The sequence below is a fragment of the Oncorhynchus keta genome, chromosome 22 (genome assembly GCF_023373465.1).
Source record: "Oncorhynchus keta strain PuntledgeMale-10-30-2019 chromosome 22, Oket_V2, whole genome shotgun sequence".
In the NCBI taxonomy this organism is placed as follows: Eukaryota; Metazoa; Chordata; class Actinopteri; order Salmoniformes; family Salmonidae; genus Oncorhynchus; species Oncorhynchus keta.
In genome coordinates, this window is record NC_068442.1 from 31,557,352 (window position 1) to 31,575,293 (window position 17,942).

The 17,942-nt window shown below is 43.7% G+C and overlaps 1 protein-coding gene across 9 annotated transcripts; it reads right to left on the bottom strand.

The window, feature by feature from the left end:
- Positions 1 to 1,950: 1,950 nt before the first annotated feature.
- On the bottom strand, positions 1,951 to 16,315 carry LOC118401342 (anillin-like). Of its 9 annotated transcripts, none has more exons than XM_035798760.2 (24): positions 16,042 to 16,294; positions 15,796 to 15,890; positions 15,524 to 15,703; positions 13,050 to 13,118; positions 12,719 to 12,888; positions 12,403 to 12,495; positions 12,180 to 12,269; positions 11,734 to 11,902; positions 8,180 to 8,484; positions 7,949 to 8,043; positions 7,080 to 7,209; positions 6,725 to 6,860; positions 6,300 to 6,491; positions 5,969 to 6,095; positions 5,558 to 5,606; positions 5,368 to 5,424; positions 5,212 to 5,244; positions 4,931 to 4,952; positions 4,727 to 4,836; positions 4,274 to 4,327; positions 3,863 to 3,949; positions 3,619 to 3,726; positions 3,320 to 3,465; positions 1,951 to 3,056 (listed from the first exon to the last, which is right to left on the bottom strand). In XM_035798760.2, exons 2-24 carry the CDS (start codon positions 15,884 to 15,886, stop codon positions 2,891 to 2,893), a joined length of 2,679 nt encoding a protein of 892 aa, XP_035654653.1. In that variant the 5' UTR covers positions 15,887 to 15,890; positions 16,042 to 16,294; the 3' UTR covers positions 1,951 to 2,890. The 9 variants fall into 9 exon arrangements, 8 of the variants coding, with proteins under 8 accessions (XP_035654653.1, XP_035654656.1, XP_035654654.1 ...); XM_035798763.2 differs by having other exon boundaries at positions 12,737 to 12,888; positions 16,042 to 16,293; XM_035798761.2 differs by having other exon boundaries at positions 11,734 to 11,899; positions 16,042 to 16,293.
- Between the last annotated feature and the right edge of the window lie 1,627 nt (positions 16,316 to 17,942).

Sequence of the window (17,942 nt, forward strand, 5' to 3'; positions counted from 1 at the left end):
TGTAAGACATTGTAGTTTGTAAAGCAGCTCAATACAATGAGTAAATGATGTACTGACCTTAAGCTGTACATTGGTCTCTGAGGAGCGAAGTCGCAGTAAAGTCCTCTGATCCTCCACAGCTGTTGAGATCTGGGACAAACTAGGGACGTTTCACAACTGCTACCTCTAAAGGGAGTTTGTTTATTTGTGTATCAGTCAAGGCCTCTGACCTCTCCCCACGTCTGTGTTTACATCTCCTCGTTTCCTGGACCTCTTCAAAACACACTGAATTATGCCAAGTGGCCCAGACACTAGCCAACAACAGCCTCAGTGGGGGTATTATTACAGCCTTGGTATTCGTGATGGGATTTCTTACAACCATTTTCCTTTCCAGTTTGTAACACAATCCAGTTGATGCAGCTTCCACAAATCAGTGAGGCAGTCAATTAGAATGTATTTGATGTAAAGCCTCCTGTACCATGTCTTTAGTGGTTCATATGCCAAGTACCATAATGGGTTCAGGCCAGGTATCTAACAAAACAAAAGACTAAGAGAAACTTCCCAAATATGACAGCAACAGATTGGGGAGAGGATGTTATATTGTCTCCTCTCAGGGTGGGACTGTTGTACTTTCAAGGCCAGTGCCCCATTGTTCTTACTGTATCTTACTGACCACCCAGATCACTAAAGTCACTGGATGTCTATCATTACTTGCCCCACAACATTGGCCTTGTGTGCACTGGGCATCTCACCACTCATGTCAATGTTATGCTAGCTATAGGCCCAGTATGCATACCCAATGGCATCATATTGCCTACAAAGTGCACTACTTTTGACCAGGTCCCACATTAGTACACTACATTTTAGAACAAGGTGCCATTTAGGACCCGTTTGCTGGCTGAACACAACACTTTGAGGCGTGGTCTGTACAGATGTGTACCCCTGTGTCACTCCTCCACTGTCATCACCTTGAGCTGAGAACAGCCCCACCTCCACCCAGAGGGACTCAAGGGAACAGGAAGTCTATTTCTGTAGTAGTAAACCAAACACAGGGAGTACTTCCTGTCTGGCATTCCTGACCTGGGCTGAGTTCCTGCTCCAATTCAACCCCATTCACTTAAAGGCCCAGTGCAGTCATACATGTAATTATCCGGTTTAATATACACATTTCCACACTAGGAGGTTGGAATAATATTGTGAAATTGTGAAAATTATAGCATAAGAGCTGCTTGAAAAGACTGGCCGAAACTTCAGGCTATTTTGGTGGGACAGGTTCTTTGCCTGCCTGGTGACATCACCAGGTGTCAAATCAGTTTATGTAAACTGTGTGGTTCGAGCTCTGAATACAGAATGGCTGACAGCCATGGTATATCAGACCGTATACCACGGGTATGACAAAAACATCTATTTTTACTGCTCTAATTACATTGGTAACCAGTTTATAATAGCAATAAGGCACCCTGGGGGTTTGTGATATATGGCCAGTATACCACAGCACTCCGCGTTGTGCCTTCGAACAGCCCTTAGCCGTGGTATATTGGTCATATACCACACCCCCTCTGGCTTTATTGCTTAAAATAGACCAATAAGAGTTTCAAACTTTCTTGCCACTCCCATAGCCCTAGCAAAATTCTTTGCTTGAAAATTCTCTCTTTGCTAAGAAGCTATTTTGTTTATTTATGGCCAATTCAATTGAAAACAATTACAATAAGTTACTTCATTGTTACCCAGAAATGATTTTATAGAAATTGAGATACAAACTGCTGCATCATATTGCCATGACTATTTTAAAATAGAGAAATATTAGTCATTAAGGTCACACTGCATTGTGCGTGTCAGCTTTAAAGACTTTGCGGACAATAAATGCTACATTTGAGCCCATGGGGCTTTGAACTCAATGTTCATATTCTCCATATAAAAATGTACAGGGTAAAAAAAGGAGGGACATAAAACAAATGCATCAGATAATGTACACTATTAGAGACATTTTTATTATTTACTTGTAGTACCTTCATCAAATCAACTGCATATAAGAATGTTGACAGGTAGCTGATAACATCCACATACAAAAAGAGAATGACAGATTGACAGCAAATACATCAAGGGGGGAAATAGGTTAACAGAGTCTACAGACAGCAGCTACATTCATCATGTCCCTTTAGGGTCCTACTAGGATTTATCATCAGATGAGGCACTAACATTATGCCGAACATCTCCTTCGGACGTACATCATTCTATACTCTCAATTGCCTTGCCTGGGTAGCTGCCATTTTTGTGGTCTGGCCCCTTTTGGGTTATGCACAACACAGCACTAGATTTTGAATGAAGGAACTCATTAATGGTCAGTATTTCCAACCTCGTAGCAGGTTGTCAAGTACAATACTATAACTCAACTTGCACTACAATTCTACTTAAATCACTAAATTAATGAGTTTTTAGATGAGGTATTTATATATTTTAGAGGTAGACTATATTATTTCTGATAGACATATTTCCACACTTTAGAGGGTATTACAGCAATGCTGTAGTACTGAAATAATGTTGTCCAGTAGACATGTCATGCTTTGTAGTGTTTGGCTTATCAGAATTATAACTACACTATTGGACTAATCATCCATTTAGTGTTAGGGCTCTTCTGCACTAGCTTTGATACTTATTCAGTAGTTTCTAGATTATATGGATGTAGTTAAATTGTCCACTTCAAGCTCAGTTAAATAGTATATAATGCTAATAGGCCACAAGATGGAGCTCTATTTTAAAGAGCTATTCAAAGTGACAAGGCAAAAATATCACCACGTATAAAATAACCTCCCAATGGTAATCATAAGAATCGATAAAGATATATATATAAAGAGAGAGAGAGAGGGATAGATATATATAAAGATATAGCATATGATTATATAATAGTGTGTTACAGACTGATCTCCATTATGTTCCCACTGCTGGCCTGAGTGTTGGGCTGTGCTCCAGCATGGTTCAGGGCTTGGTGAGTCCAGGCATGCAGGTCCAGGAGAACCTGGTTGAGCTTCTCCATCCAGTCCTTTCGATCCTCCCGCGTATCTGCTGAGAACCAGCACCTGAAGAACAGAGAGATCATGGAACAGCGATTGGATTCAACACTTCATGGGAATACTGAAATGTCATGCTAGATCTATGAAGATACACCACAGTCTATGACATACACAGATATGCTTACTTTAGCAGGATCCGTCATTCACAAAACATTAATATTGAAAACATCCATGACCACTTGTTGTCAAGGAATGGTCATTTGCTTGTAATCATGTGAGTAGTTGTCTAGCATGAACTGTAAAGTAACAACTATTAAATATAATCTTACTTGGCCAGAGCGAGCTGGTCATTCTGTTGTGCAGTCTGGATGCCACTGACCAGTTCAAAAGTATAAGGGCGAGCACAGGAGTCCCTCTTCACTGGCTTCACACTTTGACCAGAGGAACTAAACAAAGAGATACTGCCTTCTGCTACCTGCAAGCACAACAGACAGTACAGTAGAGGGAATAACAGAATGTTTTTAAGAGTTCAATGACCATAAGAAATATCAAGTCAGGGTGTAACTTGGTCTACGAGAAATAAAACCAAGAGCTCCAGTCTATAGTCATCTGTCACTTCAATGCCCACCTTGCTGCCCTGGTCATTGGGGTGGTTCCAATAGGACATGTGGTTTCCCTCCAGGACAAAGAAGCGTCGATGCCAAGCTCCAAATCCATTCACCACCTCAAACATTGTCTGAATGGAAGGAGAAGGGAGAAAGAAGGGGTGGGTGGAAGATGAAATACCGTAAAGAAAGTATAGAGGACAGAAGCAGGATAATATTCACAGGAGAGATCCCAATGATTTGGGTTTAAACAAACAAGTAACTCACAAGGAAGCCCTGATGTTGGACGTTAGACTGTCTCTCGCTGTCTAGTCGCAGGTAGATGTTTCCCTCTAGTGGAGATAGGAAGGGCACCTGTGCAGAGAGGAGGGGGAACTAGCAGGACATGGATGCCAGGGTTGTGCTGCTTGTAATAGTTCATCTAACTAAGGAGGTAAACAAAACATGCAGTGGAAAGCAATATGCAATGATTGTATTTTGCTCTAAGTCATAGGAACATACATTTATTTCTACACACATTTTCATCTACCTATAGAGTACACCATCACTGATATTGAAGCCAGTGTAGCTAAGACTAATTATTGGTTGTTGATACCAGTGTTGCTGGCCACACACTCAGAGGCATGAAATGAGTCAAATGGAGAAGCAAAGAGAAAAGAGAAAAAGTGAGAGCAAAACCTTTTCCTGAAACTCATCTCCCAGGAGTCTCCTGATTTTGCCTTCAAACTGTATCTGTGCACAAGTGGAGGTAAAGGTTACGTCACTAGTGATCCCCACCCAGACACGGGAAAACTTTAAACCAAAAACAAACTAAAGTCATGTGATGAAATGACAACCATTCCAATCTGTATATCGCAACTGACAGAATTACGACGGGTGGAAAAATCTGAAATGTGACATGACATAGATTCAATCAAATGGTAACCCACATCCTCAAGTGACCGTGAGTGAAACAAGCTAGCAATCAGGTGGGTCAAAATCAAAAAGGACAAGATAAATCCACGAATGCAGTGACAAAAACATCAATCGCCACATCTTCCCATACTGCAGTAAAATATCTGATACACAATCATCCAGGCTGGAGCACTGCAGCAGGTGACTGTGACGTGCAGCCAGGTGAGGTGAGTCTACCTTGTCCAGGGGGAACTTGCTATGGCCCAGGGAGGCCAGGGAGATCTTGTGAGAACCAACCAGAGAGAAGTGGCTAGTGCGGCGGGTGTTCAGGGCTGGCATGGTAGAAGCTGTGGGCGGTTGATTTGATCTAAATCAAAAACTGACACCACTCAGGATGAATGTTATCTTCAGATTATATGCAACCGGGACAATAATACTTACATGTCACACAGTGGTTGGATCTCTGTTGAAAAGCAACAAGAAAAAGTTTTCAGATGAGAAATGTGTAACAAGTAAGGAAAAAGGGTTGGTGTCTATCCATCTATTCCAAATTAAATGCATGTGTGCCTTTCTGCACTCTTACCGATCAAATATGTATTCTCTGACATCCCAGATCTATACAGTGTCCTAACATATACAGCATTTCATTGAAAAGGGTCATGCAGATACATACACAGTGAGTGGGACATTTCAAGTACTAGGCAGATAAGAAAGCTGATCACCTTTATGGTGCTTAGAAGCTTCCTTGGGGTGATCTTAAAGAAGAACAAGTAGTAAGATCAGAAATGAGCTTTGTGCAGATCACTCGCATGTATACTTCATTGTAATCTATAGAACACTGGACAGCATTTCTTAAATCAGAAGATTAGCTCACTCACCTTTGACCTGGAAGAGCTGCGGAGATCCACATTACAGGTGTTGCCTGAGGTGTGGGACTGAGTAATAGAACAAAGTTTGGAAATAATACATACAACCTATTAACACCTTTCTCAACATTGACCCTCTATTGTAAAGATTGACTAATACACCCGTTTTAAGTGACACATTCAGTAATACGTTCCATCTCACCAGGCTGTAGACCTCAATATCAATCTCAAAGTTGGAGTGAATGTCCTGCCTGAAGGGACACAGTACAGAATCAGAAAGACTTGGACAGACGAGGGGTGAAAGCCATTTCAGCAGTAATACAGTAGACATTACATAAGCATCTCCTTCAAGGCACGGACAGACCAGTAGGATTGCCGGCCGAGAGTACTTGGCACCTCTGAACAGAGCCGGCCGTAATTTGCAAACTGATTCTACATGTAGAAATACGGCCAAAATGATGGCCGTCAGTCGTCCACCGGCGAGTGGTCTCTATAACACGCACACCGACAGCAAGCACACGGCGAACAAACAGCCCCCTACTGTATAGACCGACAATCGAGTTGTCACCTTTACTCCACATACTCCATATGTGGAACCAGTGGCGGGACTCACATGGTGATGGAGGTGGGGAAGGAGATGGTGTCTCCATTCTGGGCATCCGCTGCAGTGGCCAATGGGGTCGCAACAATGTTGCAGGGTCCATAGCGAATCAGGACAAAGAAATAGTGAGTTGGGCGACCTTTAGGGAGGAGAGAAATATTCAGGAGACTTGTTCATTAATAATCTGGTATGGTGTCTTGAGCTGACCATGAATTGGACTATACTGTTTTGTGCATTTAACCTAAATGAAGAGGCAAACAACTAACCTCTGCAGCTGGCAGATTCAAAATAAACGTTACATTATAAAGGTGACAACATGCATAGCCTATCGGATGGTAGGTACCTGTTTGTGTGCGGGCTGAGCAGACAAACTCCACCTTGAGAGGGAGCTGGACACTGTTGATGCTGACGGTGCCCCTGCAGGGGTGCTGGGACATGCTGGTGTCCCCCTCACCATCACCGCCCTCTAACTCCCCTGAGATCCCCCTCTCCCTCAGCCTGGTCACCTCAGCCAGCAGGGCCGCCCGCTTCTCACCTGACACAGAGAGAGAGAGAGAGGGGACAGTCAGATGACAATACAATGGAGACAATACAATGGAGACTAATCAAGAGGTTCATCATTCACTCCAGAATAGAAGGATTTGGGAGGGAAAGGAGAGGAATAACCATAGGACAGAGATAGAGATGAGTTTGTGTAGAAACTAACTGAGCAGATGGAAAAACTGGAATCATGGCGCTAGAAGGTGGATATGACCAGCGGCGACTCACAGGAGACGAGCAGTAGTTTCTCAGCCTCGGCCTCCTCCAGGGAACCTCTGCCGTGGTCCTCGTCAGTGCAGCAGCTGAGGGCCTGCAACGTCTGATTGATCACCGTCTGTATCTTGGCAGCCTCCTCATTCAGAACCTGACCAATCACAGCAGGACAGGATATTCACTCCACCCAGCCATAATCATTTAAATAATATTTCTTTACAGTGTCAGAGGCATAGTTATGTTATCCATGTGGTACATTTGTCAATGCGTTCACATAAAGGAACATTTTGGATGAAATGCTACAGTGGTAGTCACACTCCATGACACAGAAGACACACTAGACTCAACCGCTCCAAGTTGTACTACAGACCATGATCCTGTCCTTGGTGTTGACAGTTTTCTGGGGGTGGGACTTCTCAGCGGCACGCCTCTGCAATCCTGGGGTTACACTCTGAATAGCTGACTTGGTGCTCTGCCTCTGGGTACCGTAAGCATCGATGCTGTTAATCAATCAATGACAAAACACATTGGAGTCATCAGTCACAGGTAGAAATCACAAGCCAATAATTTTTTTGTTGTACTTTTTACCTACATTTCTTGATAGTCAATTGGTAGTTACAGTCTTGTCACATCACTGCAATTCCCGTATGGACTCAGGAGAGGAGAAGGTCGAGGCCCGCGCGTCCTCCGAAACACGACCCCGCCAAGCCGCACTGCTTCTTGACACACTGCTCACTTAACCTGGAAGCCAGCTGCACCAATGCGTTGGAGGAAACACCGTCCAACTGGCAACCATGTCAGCGTGCATGCGCCCGGCTCACCACAGGAGTCACTAGAGCGCAATGGGACAAGGACTTTCCAACCGGCCAAACCCTCCCCTAACCCAGACAACGCCGGGCCAATTGTGCACTACCTCATGGGTCTCCCTGTCACAGCCGGCTGCAACACAGCCCGTGATTGAACCCGAATTTGTAGTGACTTTGACCACTGTTCTACTCGGGTGACTGCCAATCATATCTTTTGAAAGATTTTCATAGTAAATATTTTTTTCCAATTTCACTCATGTTAGCTGATCCCCCCCTCGCAGTTTTGTTTTTTTTACACCCTAATAACAGACTCACCATCAAGCTTTGATTATTTGAATCAGCTGTGTAGTGCTAAGGCAAAAGCCAAAATGTGCACCCTGGGGGGGCAGGACAGAGTTTGGGAAACCCTGGTGTAGAGGACATGATGGCTCACCTGTAGAGAGGGGCACTGTCGGCAGGGGGAGTGGTCAGCTCTTCAGGAGTCAGAGGTAGGGATGGTGGGGTGGCTGGCTGACTAGCTGCAAGTCTCTGCCGGGATATTAAAACACTTAGATGTCAATTTGGAAGTGTAAACACTCCAAGCTTTAAAACTGCAGGGCAACACTTTCAGAATCACATTGAACAAGGTGACCCTGGCACTCTTTGTCTGTCTGCAGAACCTTACCATTGGAGTGACCACAGCTTCCACAGACCTGCTGAGAGGAGAGAGGATGCAGCTGGGTGGGAGGGTCAGCAGCTCATCTACACTGGAGTCCAGTTCCCTGATCTCTTCCAGGTCTTCACCCTCCTCAGCTTTCCCTTTGTCCAACTCTGTTTTCTCCTTTCTGCGCATCACTGTGGCTATGCCACTGTAGTAATCCTCAGTGCCCTCCTTCTCTCTTCCCTGGGCAGAATCCTCCAGCATGTCCTTAAACATCAGGTCAATCATCTCAGCAGTGTTGGTTTCATCTTGAAAGCTCAGCTCAGCCTCTGTGGATATATCCCCATATGCAGTAAGTTAACATTCAAACAAACTATTGCTGTAGTATGTCTGGGACCTGGTTTTCCAACTTGTAACAAATATTTCAAATGGCTCATCATTTGGTTGTTCAGTGTAAAAAAAATGTTAGGTGGTGTGAGGTGGTGGCAGTGACCCATTGAACCGATTGCTTAGAATGGAGTGCACTGCAGACAGTAAAATATGACCAGTATCTTTATAACCCAGGTGTGTAAGCGACTGCATGTACAGTGCCTTCAGACAGTATTCACACCCCTAGACTTTTTCCACATTTTGTTGTTACAGGCAGACTGAATTGAAAATGGATTCAAGTTAGACTGTGCGTCACTGGCCTACTCACAATACCCCTTCATCTCAAAGTGGAATTATGATTTTAACAGGATTACAAATTATTAACCAATTTAAAGCTCAAATGTCTTGAGTCAATAGGTATTCAACCCCTTTTATGGCCAGCCTAAAAATGTGCTTAACAAGTTTGCGATAGTGTTTAACATTTTTGAATGACTACCTCATCTCTGTACCCCACACATACAGATAATTGTAAGGTCCCTCAGTCAAGAAATTTATTTCAATCACAGAATCAACCAAAGACCTGGGAGGTTTTCCAATGCCTCGCAAAGAGCACCTATTGGTAGATGGGTAAAAAATGTAAAAGCAGACATTGAATATCCCTTTGAGCATGGTGAAGTTACTAATTACACTTTGCATGGTGTATCAATACACACAGGCGTCCTTCCTAACTCAGTTGCTGGAGAGGATGGAAACTGCTCAGATTTCACCTTGAGACCAATGGTGACTAAAACAGTTAGAGTTTAATGGCTGTGATAGGAGAAAACTGAGGATGAATCAACAACATTGTAGTTACTTCACAATGCTAACCTAATTGATAGTGAAAAGGAAGCATGTACAGAATACAAATATTCCAAAACATGCACCCTGTTTGCAACAAGGCACTAAAGTAATACTGCACAAAATGTGGCAAAGCAATACAACGTGTTTTGTTTGAGGCAAATCCAATACAAGCCATTACGGAGTACCACACACACACACACACACGGTGCATTATGTTATTGGTATGCTTGTAATCGGTTTGGACTGGGAGTTTCAGGATGAAAAAAGAAACGGAATTGAATGGCAAAATCATAGATGAAAACCAGGTCCAGTCTGCTTTCCAACAAACACTGGGAGATTAATTCAGCTTTCAGCAGGACAATAACCTAAAACACAAATCTACACTGGAGTTGCTTACTACTAAGACAATGAATGTTCCTGAGTGGCTGAGTTAGTTTGGACTTAAATCTGTTAAAAAAATCTATGGCAAGACCTGAAAATGATTGTTTAACAATGATTAAGAACCAATTTGACAGAGCATGAAGAATTTTGAATACAATAATGTTACACAATCCAGGTGTGGAAAGCTCTTAGAGACTTTCCCAGAAACACTCACAGCTGTAATCGCTGCCAAATGTGCTTCTACAAAGTATTGAGTCAGGGGTGTGAATACTTATGTAAATATATTTCTGTATTTAATTTTCAATAATGTGCAAAAATGACTAAACATATTTTCACTTTGTCATTATGGAGTAGTGTGTGTGTAGATGGGTTCCAAAAAAAATAAAATCTATTTAATCCATTTTGAATTCAGGCTGTAATAATGTGGAATAAGTCAAGGGGTATGAATACTTTCTAAAATCACTGTAAGAAACCCAAATTGTTTATTTATCACCTCACCAACTTGTGCCAACAGCCCTAAACCACATTTTTCTCACCTGACATACTCTCTCTTCTCCAGCTAGATGAGGAGTCCAGCTCACACAGGGCCTAGTCATTGATCATTTCTGGCTCCAGGGTAAAGGTGACTTTCTTTAGCTCTTTTGCCTCTGACTACAGTTCACAAGTCTGTTCCTGATCTGTATGTAGCTCAAAGTCTTCCTGTTCCCGGTCTGACGAGTTTGTGGTCAACCCCTGCTTATGACCCAAAACAGAACCCCCCCCCTCGGTCTTCACCTTCAGCAGATGCCACACCCTGGACCTAATCTACAAGACTTTCTGGCTTCCCTTGTTCAACTCCTGAAGACTTCATCTCCTCTTGCTCCTGACATAATGGGAACCCAACCTTCTCTAGTGGGGACCCCACTTCCCTCTGCTCCTCACCTACAAAGTACCCCATCTCTTCAACTACAGAACACCTCATTTCCTTCTTCTCCTCCTCTAGTGGGGACCCCACTTCCATCTGCTCACCTAAAAAGTACCCCATCTCTTCAACTACAGAACACCTAATTTCCTTCTTCTCCTCCTCTAGTGGGGACCCCACTTCCATCTGCTCACCTAAAAAGTACCCCATCTCTTCAACTACAGAACACCTAATTTCCTTCTTCTCCTCCTCTAGTGGGGACCCCACTTCCATCTGCTCACCTAAAAAGTACCCCATCTCTTCAACTACAGAACACCTAATTTCCTTCTTCTCCTCCTCTAGTGGGGACCCCACTTCCATCTGCTCACCTAAAAAGTACCCCATCTCTTCAACTACAGAACACCTAATTTCCTTCTTCTCCTCCTCTAGTGGGGACCCCACTTCCATCTGCTCACCTAAAAAGTACCCCATCTCTTCAACTACAGAACACCTAATTTCCTTCTTCTCCTCCTCTAGTGGGGACCCCACTTCCATCTGCTCCTCACCTACAAAGTACCCCATCTCTTCAACTACAGAACACCTAATTTCCTTCTTCTCCTCCTCTAGTGGGGACCCCACTTCCATCTGCTCCTCACCTACAAAGTACCCCATCTCTTCAACTACAGAACACCTCATTTCCTCCTTCTCCTCCAGTGGGGACCTCATCTTCCCCTTCTCTTCCTCTATCGTGGACCCTACCTCCTCCCGACTCATCATCCAACTGGTCACCTATAATAAACGTCACACCCCTCTGCTTCTCACTAAGGACTGAACCTCTTTCCTCCTGCTTGTTACTAGCAGAAGACTCTGCCTTGTCCTGCTCTTTCACTACAGGACCCTCTGCTGCCTCATGTCGTTTATCTGGCAGAGCATTTCCCTGACAAATGTCCAGAGTGCACTCTGCCTCCTCTGTCATGCATCTCCTCAACCTCTTGTGGTGGGACATCCATGTTGTAAACTGAGGCTCTCATCTCACACCCCTATTCTACACTGACATTTGCACAAAACTCTGACTAACAGGAACAGCTCGATTTTTCTCAATATATACCGTTAAAGTGTCTACCTCCAAGCTCTTCATCTGTAATAGTGACTTCTCCTCTTGCAGTGTCTTGGATTGGAGGCTCCACTCCATGGATCTTAGCAGTGACAGAAGTCTCGGTAAAGCTGCCGTCCTTCACCCAGAGAGGCTCATAACCAGTCACATTGAGGTCTGCCTGCTGGACAAAACATGTTTTTTTTTTATAGCTCAGGCCAAAATACAAGCACGCACCTTTGTTCCTCTCATGCACACATCTATGAAGCCTTTTGTAATACACATATTAGAAAAGTTACTGTGCCACTATGTGAAGGACCAGGTGAACCCTTAAACCTGATTACCATTCACATGACTTTGAAGAGGACAATGATTGTCAGTGACACCTGTGACATTGAGACACCCCGGTTTCTCCACAGAACCAGTTACACCGAGTCTAATGTTCATATATGTAAACTCACATTCCATGGTTGGAACGGTGGCCACTGCAGTCTCCTGCTATAGCCAACCATCATCCGAGGGGAGGATGAGGAGACGGGTGGGGTCGCCCTCTAATGATCTCACAACAAATACCATTGTTCTATCAGGAACCGAGTACTTGAGCTTAACCAAAGAGCCACAAACATAACCCTTAAGAACAATATGCCATTACCAGACACAAGGGGAGGGTAACACCAAACTTACCTCAGTCAGAGAGGAATCAGAGAATCTTTGATTTAGAAAGAAATTCTTTGCAATTGGCTGGGCCCTTAAGAGTCGCAGCTCCTCCTCTCTTTCCTGATTGGTCAGACAAATAGAAGCCTTTAGACAGACACTTCCCAGGAATCTTAACAATTGTGTAATATCAACATTTCAACAACCTCTAGATAAGCTCCTGCTGTTCTCAAGAGAGTTGGTGAGCACACAAACCACATCGAAAATCTTACTTTACTGCCTGGTGTATGTGTGTGTGGCACAGACCTGGCGTATGCGGAACAGACCTGGCGTATGCGGAACAGACCTGGCGTATGCAGGATACCTGCTTGGGTGTTTCACTGTCCTCAAGTGTAAGCTGTACGTTGGTAACGGCGTTGGAGAGGGTACGGGGGCACCAGTTTCCTGGCAGAGGGCTGGCCGGACAGGTGGTGGGGGCGTTAAACCGCTCCACCCGTGAGCTGAATTCTGCCTCACCTGAAAAACAGACCAGATGCTCCTATCATACAACAACCTCAGAGCAGACAAGTGTTCTCCCTCACATTCAATGACTGATAATGATGCATTCTTTACATTGGCAAGTGAGTGTTGCACACTGTTTAAAGAAGCATTAAAGGTGAATGTGTAAGATTACTCACCAATAAGAATGTGCTCTTTGAACCCTTCCTGGATTATAATGGATGGTCTCGGAGCCAGTAGAGGGCCTCCTACAAACAAAACAACCACCATTAGTCACTGTTTCTTAATGACTACAGATCTAAGTATTGCAAGTAGGTTATTTTAGGAGGGAGTTATGAAATCAAACTTGGTCACATGCTCCAAATATAACAGGTGTAGACTTTACCGTGAAATGCTTACTTAACGAGCCCTTTCCCAACAAGGCAGAGTTAAAAAGTACAAAATATGTTCTAAATAAAAATAGAAAAGAGTAACAATGAATATCAATAAAGAGGCTATAATACAAGGATAGCCCTAGTATCATGATGACTCGCAGTTCCATTACATAAGTCATTGGAAGAAGGCATGTTCTGTACAGGGAAGTTTTATAAGACTCCCAACGCTTGGTCTGAACATTAACATGGATTGCTGGCGGTACGGTTTTTGAAGCACAAGGACCTTTTCTTTCATATCGGCGTTAAATAATCTTCAAAGAACAAAAGGTTAAATTGATACACCTTTATAGGGTTCCCACACAGCCATATTTTTCATGTTACAGTGCTTGTTTACAGGAAAACAGAGTGCAAATTAGCTATGTGTATCTCCGAAAACCTGTGTGTAAATCCGGAAGTCGGACGACACAAACATGTTGTCACTGAAAAATACTGCAACTATTAAAACACTGTACAGTAACTATATACTTTGCATTTGTGAAATTTTGAAGTGATATTAAAATAGAGGGATTTATGTTTTCAGAACCATACCACATTTGAGAATTGACTCACGTTTAGATGGATTGTTTGGCCATTTGGGCTGCTGGGCTGCCAGAGCCAGTTCGTCTTTAAACAGAACATGTAAGGTCCATGAGCTATAAGGAGTAAGGCTCCTTTAATCCATTATTGGGCTATATAAAAATCCCTTTTTCAGGACCCTGTCTTTCAAAGATAATTCATAAAAATCCAAATGACTTCACAGATCTTCACTGTAAAGGGTTTGAACACGGTTTGCCATGCTTGTTCAATGAACCATAAACAATTAATGAACATGCACCTGTGGAACGGTTGTTAAGACACTAACAGCTTACAAGCGGTAGGCAATTAAGGACACAGTTATGAAAACTTAGGACACTGAAGAGGCCTTTCTACTGACTCTGAAAAACACCAAAGAATAGATGCCCAGGGTCCCTGCTTATCTGCGCGAACATGCCTTAGTCATGCTGCAAGGAGGCATGAGGACTGCAGATATGGCCAGGGCAATAAATTGCAATGTTCGTACTGTGAGACGCCTAAGACAGCGCTACAGGGAGACAGGATGGACAGTGGCAGACCACGTGTAACAACACCTGCACAGGATCGGTACATCCGAACATCACACCTGCGGGACAGGTACAGGATGGCAACAACAACAGCCAAAGTTACACCAGAAACACACAATCCCTCCATCAGTGCTCAGACTGACTGCAATAGGCTGACAGAGGCAGAACTGAGGGCATGTAGGCCTGTTGTAAGGCAGGTCCGCAGACATCACCGGCAACAACGTCGCCTATGGGCACAAACCCACTGTCGCTGGACCAGACAGGACTGGCAAAAAGTGCTCTTCACTGACGAGTCGCGATTTTGTCTCACCAGGGGTGAGGGTCGGATTTGCGTTTATCGTCGAAGGAATGAGTTACACCTAGGCCTGTACTCTGGAGCGGGACCGATTTGGAGGTGGAGGGTCCGTCATGGTCTGGGGCGGTGTGTCACAGCATCATCGGACTGAGCTTGTTGTCATTGCAGGCAATCTCAACGCTGTGCATTACAAGGAAGACATCCTCCTCCCTCATGTGGTACCCTTCCTGCAGACTCATCCTGACATGACCCTCCAGCATGACAATGCCACCAGCCATAATGCTCGTTCTGTGCGCGATTTCCTGCAAGATAGGAATGTCAGTGTTATGCCATGGCCAGCGAAGAGCCCAGATCTCAATCCCATTGAGCACGTCTGGGACATGTTGGATCAGAGGGTGAGGGCTAGGGCCATTCCCCCCAGAAATGTTCAGGAACTTGCAGGTGCCTTGGAGGAAGAGTGGCGTAAAATCTCACAGCAAGAACTAGCAAATCTGGTGCAGTCCATGAGGAGATGCACTGCAGTACCTAGTGCAGCTGGTGGCCACACCAGATACGGACTGTTACTTTTGATGCACCCTTTGTTCAGGGACACATTATTCCATTTCTGTTAGTCACATGTCCAGTTTATGTCTCAGTTGTTGAATCTTGTTATGTTCATACAAATGTTTACACATGTTAAGTTTGCTGAAAATAAACACAGTTGACAGTGAATGGACATTTCTTTTTGCTGAGTTGACAAGGAGATAATTGAGATAATATGTACATGTAGGTAGGGGTAAAAGTGACTAGGCAATCAGGACAGATAATATAAATAAAGAGATTAGCAGCAGCATGTCTTATCTTACCAGCACGTCTCTGGATTAGTTGCTGTACTCTGGAGCGGACAGAGCAGAGAGCGTGGGTGTCTGGCTTCACCTCCAGCTCTGCACAGCAGAGGTGGTCTCTTGATGAAGAACTTTTGTTAGGACTGACGTTCTCCTCGCCCAACAACTTCAGGCGACGCCTCTTCTGAACATCATTGACCTCTAAGACAGGATAAGGAAGTTCATAACGGGTATGCCCCAACTCTGCACTGTTAGTTAGGTGTTTGTTAGTTACACATTGACAACACACTCACCTGACGAGGGGACATTGTCCTCTGTGTCAGACAGAGGACCTCTATGTCTCTTCAAAGCTGTCGACAACCCACTTCGATGTTTCCTATCCATACTCCTATAAAATAAACACCAAATGAAGTGCAGTGCCCAGCAAGCTATCGATTATGCAAATGAGCTAACTATCTGATTTACCAGCAGTAGGTTCAGCTACGAGCCTGCTGCATACTGCTATTAGCTAACGTGTGTAGGATATAACATCCTCTTACCTGAACAGAAATGTCAGTGTGTGGCAAACAAGTCACGACTAGGCATACATTTCAGTGAAGATTCAAAAGACTTTGTTTTTTTCGACACCTTTCCTACTTTAAACTTTGAATTTCAGCGGGTTCTAGACGTACGTCTGTTGTGCTTGAAAACATCCCCTAAGACTACCGTAACGCCAAGCGTTAGTGCGCAACACTTTTGGCATCGTATTTATGGAAGGTAGACGATTAACTTCCAGAGCGGAAGAGGCAAGGAACTTCAATAACTAACTTTATTAGATCCTTGAAGTCTCCCAAACTCTCGATTTGTCAAATACAACCAAAATCCAATACAAGTCAACAGTAACATGTTGTCCCCCACGAATGGCGCAGTGCCCCCATTTGGGCCAATTAGTGATAACAATTCAAGCACCAACGGGACAGGAGATATGCTCGTTCAAAGTTTGGAATTTCAGTTGATTACTTACTGTAAGCGCCCCCTTTGGGCTTATCGTCGTGATATCGTCATTTCAACATACTGTACTTATTGTATCAAATGGTAGGCTACAGTAGCCTACAATGACATATCAACTACTTGATGGCCAACAGATGCAAATGTAGCCTATCATTCTTCACATTTAATGTCATTTTAATTGTCAACTTTTTCCCGTAACACAAGTACAAGGAGTTCCATAACTTCCATTTCAAATTGAGCAGCGCTCCAGACCCTAGCGCTCCAGACCCTAAAACGGAGCATCAAATCAAATCAAATTTTTATTTGTCACATACACATGGTTAGCGGATGTTAATGCGAGTGTAGCGAAATGCTTGTGCTTCTAGTTCCGACAATGCAGTAATAACCAACAAGTAATCTAACTAACAATTCCAAAACTACTGTCTTATACACACAAGTGTAAGGGGATAAAGAAAATGTACAGTGCCTTGCGAAAGTATTCGGCCCCTTGAACTTTGCGACCTTTTGCCACATTTCAGGCTTCAAACATAAAGATATAAAACTGTTTTTTTTTGTGAAGAATCAACAACAAGTGTGACACAATCATGAAGTGGAACGACATTTATTGGATATTTCAAACTTTTTTAACAAATCAAAAACTGAAAAATTGGGCGTGCAAAATTATTCAGCCCCTTTACTTTCAGTGCAGCAAACTCTCTCCAGAAGTTCAGTGAGGATCTCTGAATGATCCAATGTTGACCTAAATGACTAATGATGATAAATACAATCCACCTGTGTGTAATCAAGTCTCCGTATAAATGCACCTGCACTGTGATAGTCTCAGAGGTCCGTTAAAAGCGCAGAGAGCATCATGAAGAACAAGGAACACACCAGGCAGGTCCGAGATACTGTTTTGAAGAAGTTTAATGCCGGATTTGGATACAAAAAGATTTCCCAAGCTTTAAACATCCCAAGCGATAATATTGAAATGGAAGGAGTATCAGACCACTGCAAATCTACCAAGACCTGGCCATCCCTCTAAACTTTCAGCTCATACAAGGAGAAGACTGATCAGAGATGCAGCCAAGAGGCCCATGATCACTCTGGATGAACTGCAGAGATCTACAGCTGAGGTGGGACACTATGTCCATAGGACAACAATCAGTCGTATATTGCACAAATCTGGCCTTTATGGAAGAGTGGCAAGAAGAAAGCCATTTCTTAAAGATATCCATAAAAAGTGTCATTTAAAGTTTGCCACAAGCCAACTGGGAGACACACCAAACATGTGCTCTGGTCAGATGAAACCAAAATTGAACTTTTTGGCAACAATGCAAAACGTTATGTTTGGCGTAAAAGCAACACAGCTCATCACCCTGAACACACCATCCCCACTGTCAAACATGGTGGTGGCAGCATCATGGTTTGGGCCTGCTTTTCTTCAGCAGGGACAGGGAAGATGGTTAAAATT

Bases quoted from the DNA above. Each gene is read 5' to 3' on its own strand.
- LOC118401342 (XM_035798760.2), bottom strand. From the start codon at position 15,886: ATGGATAGGAAACATCGAAGTGGGTTGTCGACAGCTTTGAAGAGACAT. The intron at 11,903-12,179 runs GTGAGTTTACAT...TGTTTTGTCCAG, and splicing joins CACCGTTCCAACCATGGAAT to CAGGCAGACCTCAATGTGAC. The intron at 3,727-3,862 runs GTGAGTTACTTG...CCTTCCATTCAG, and splicing joins TCCAACATCAGGGCTTCCTT to ACAATGTTTGAGGTGGTGAA.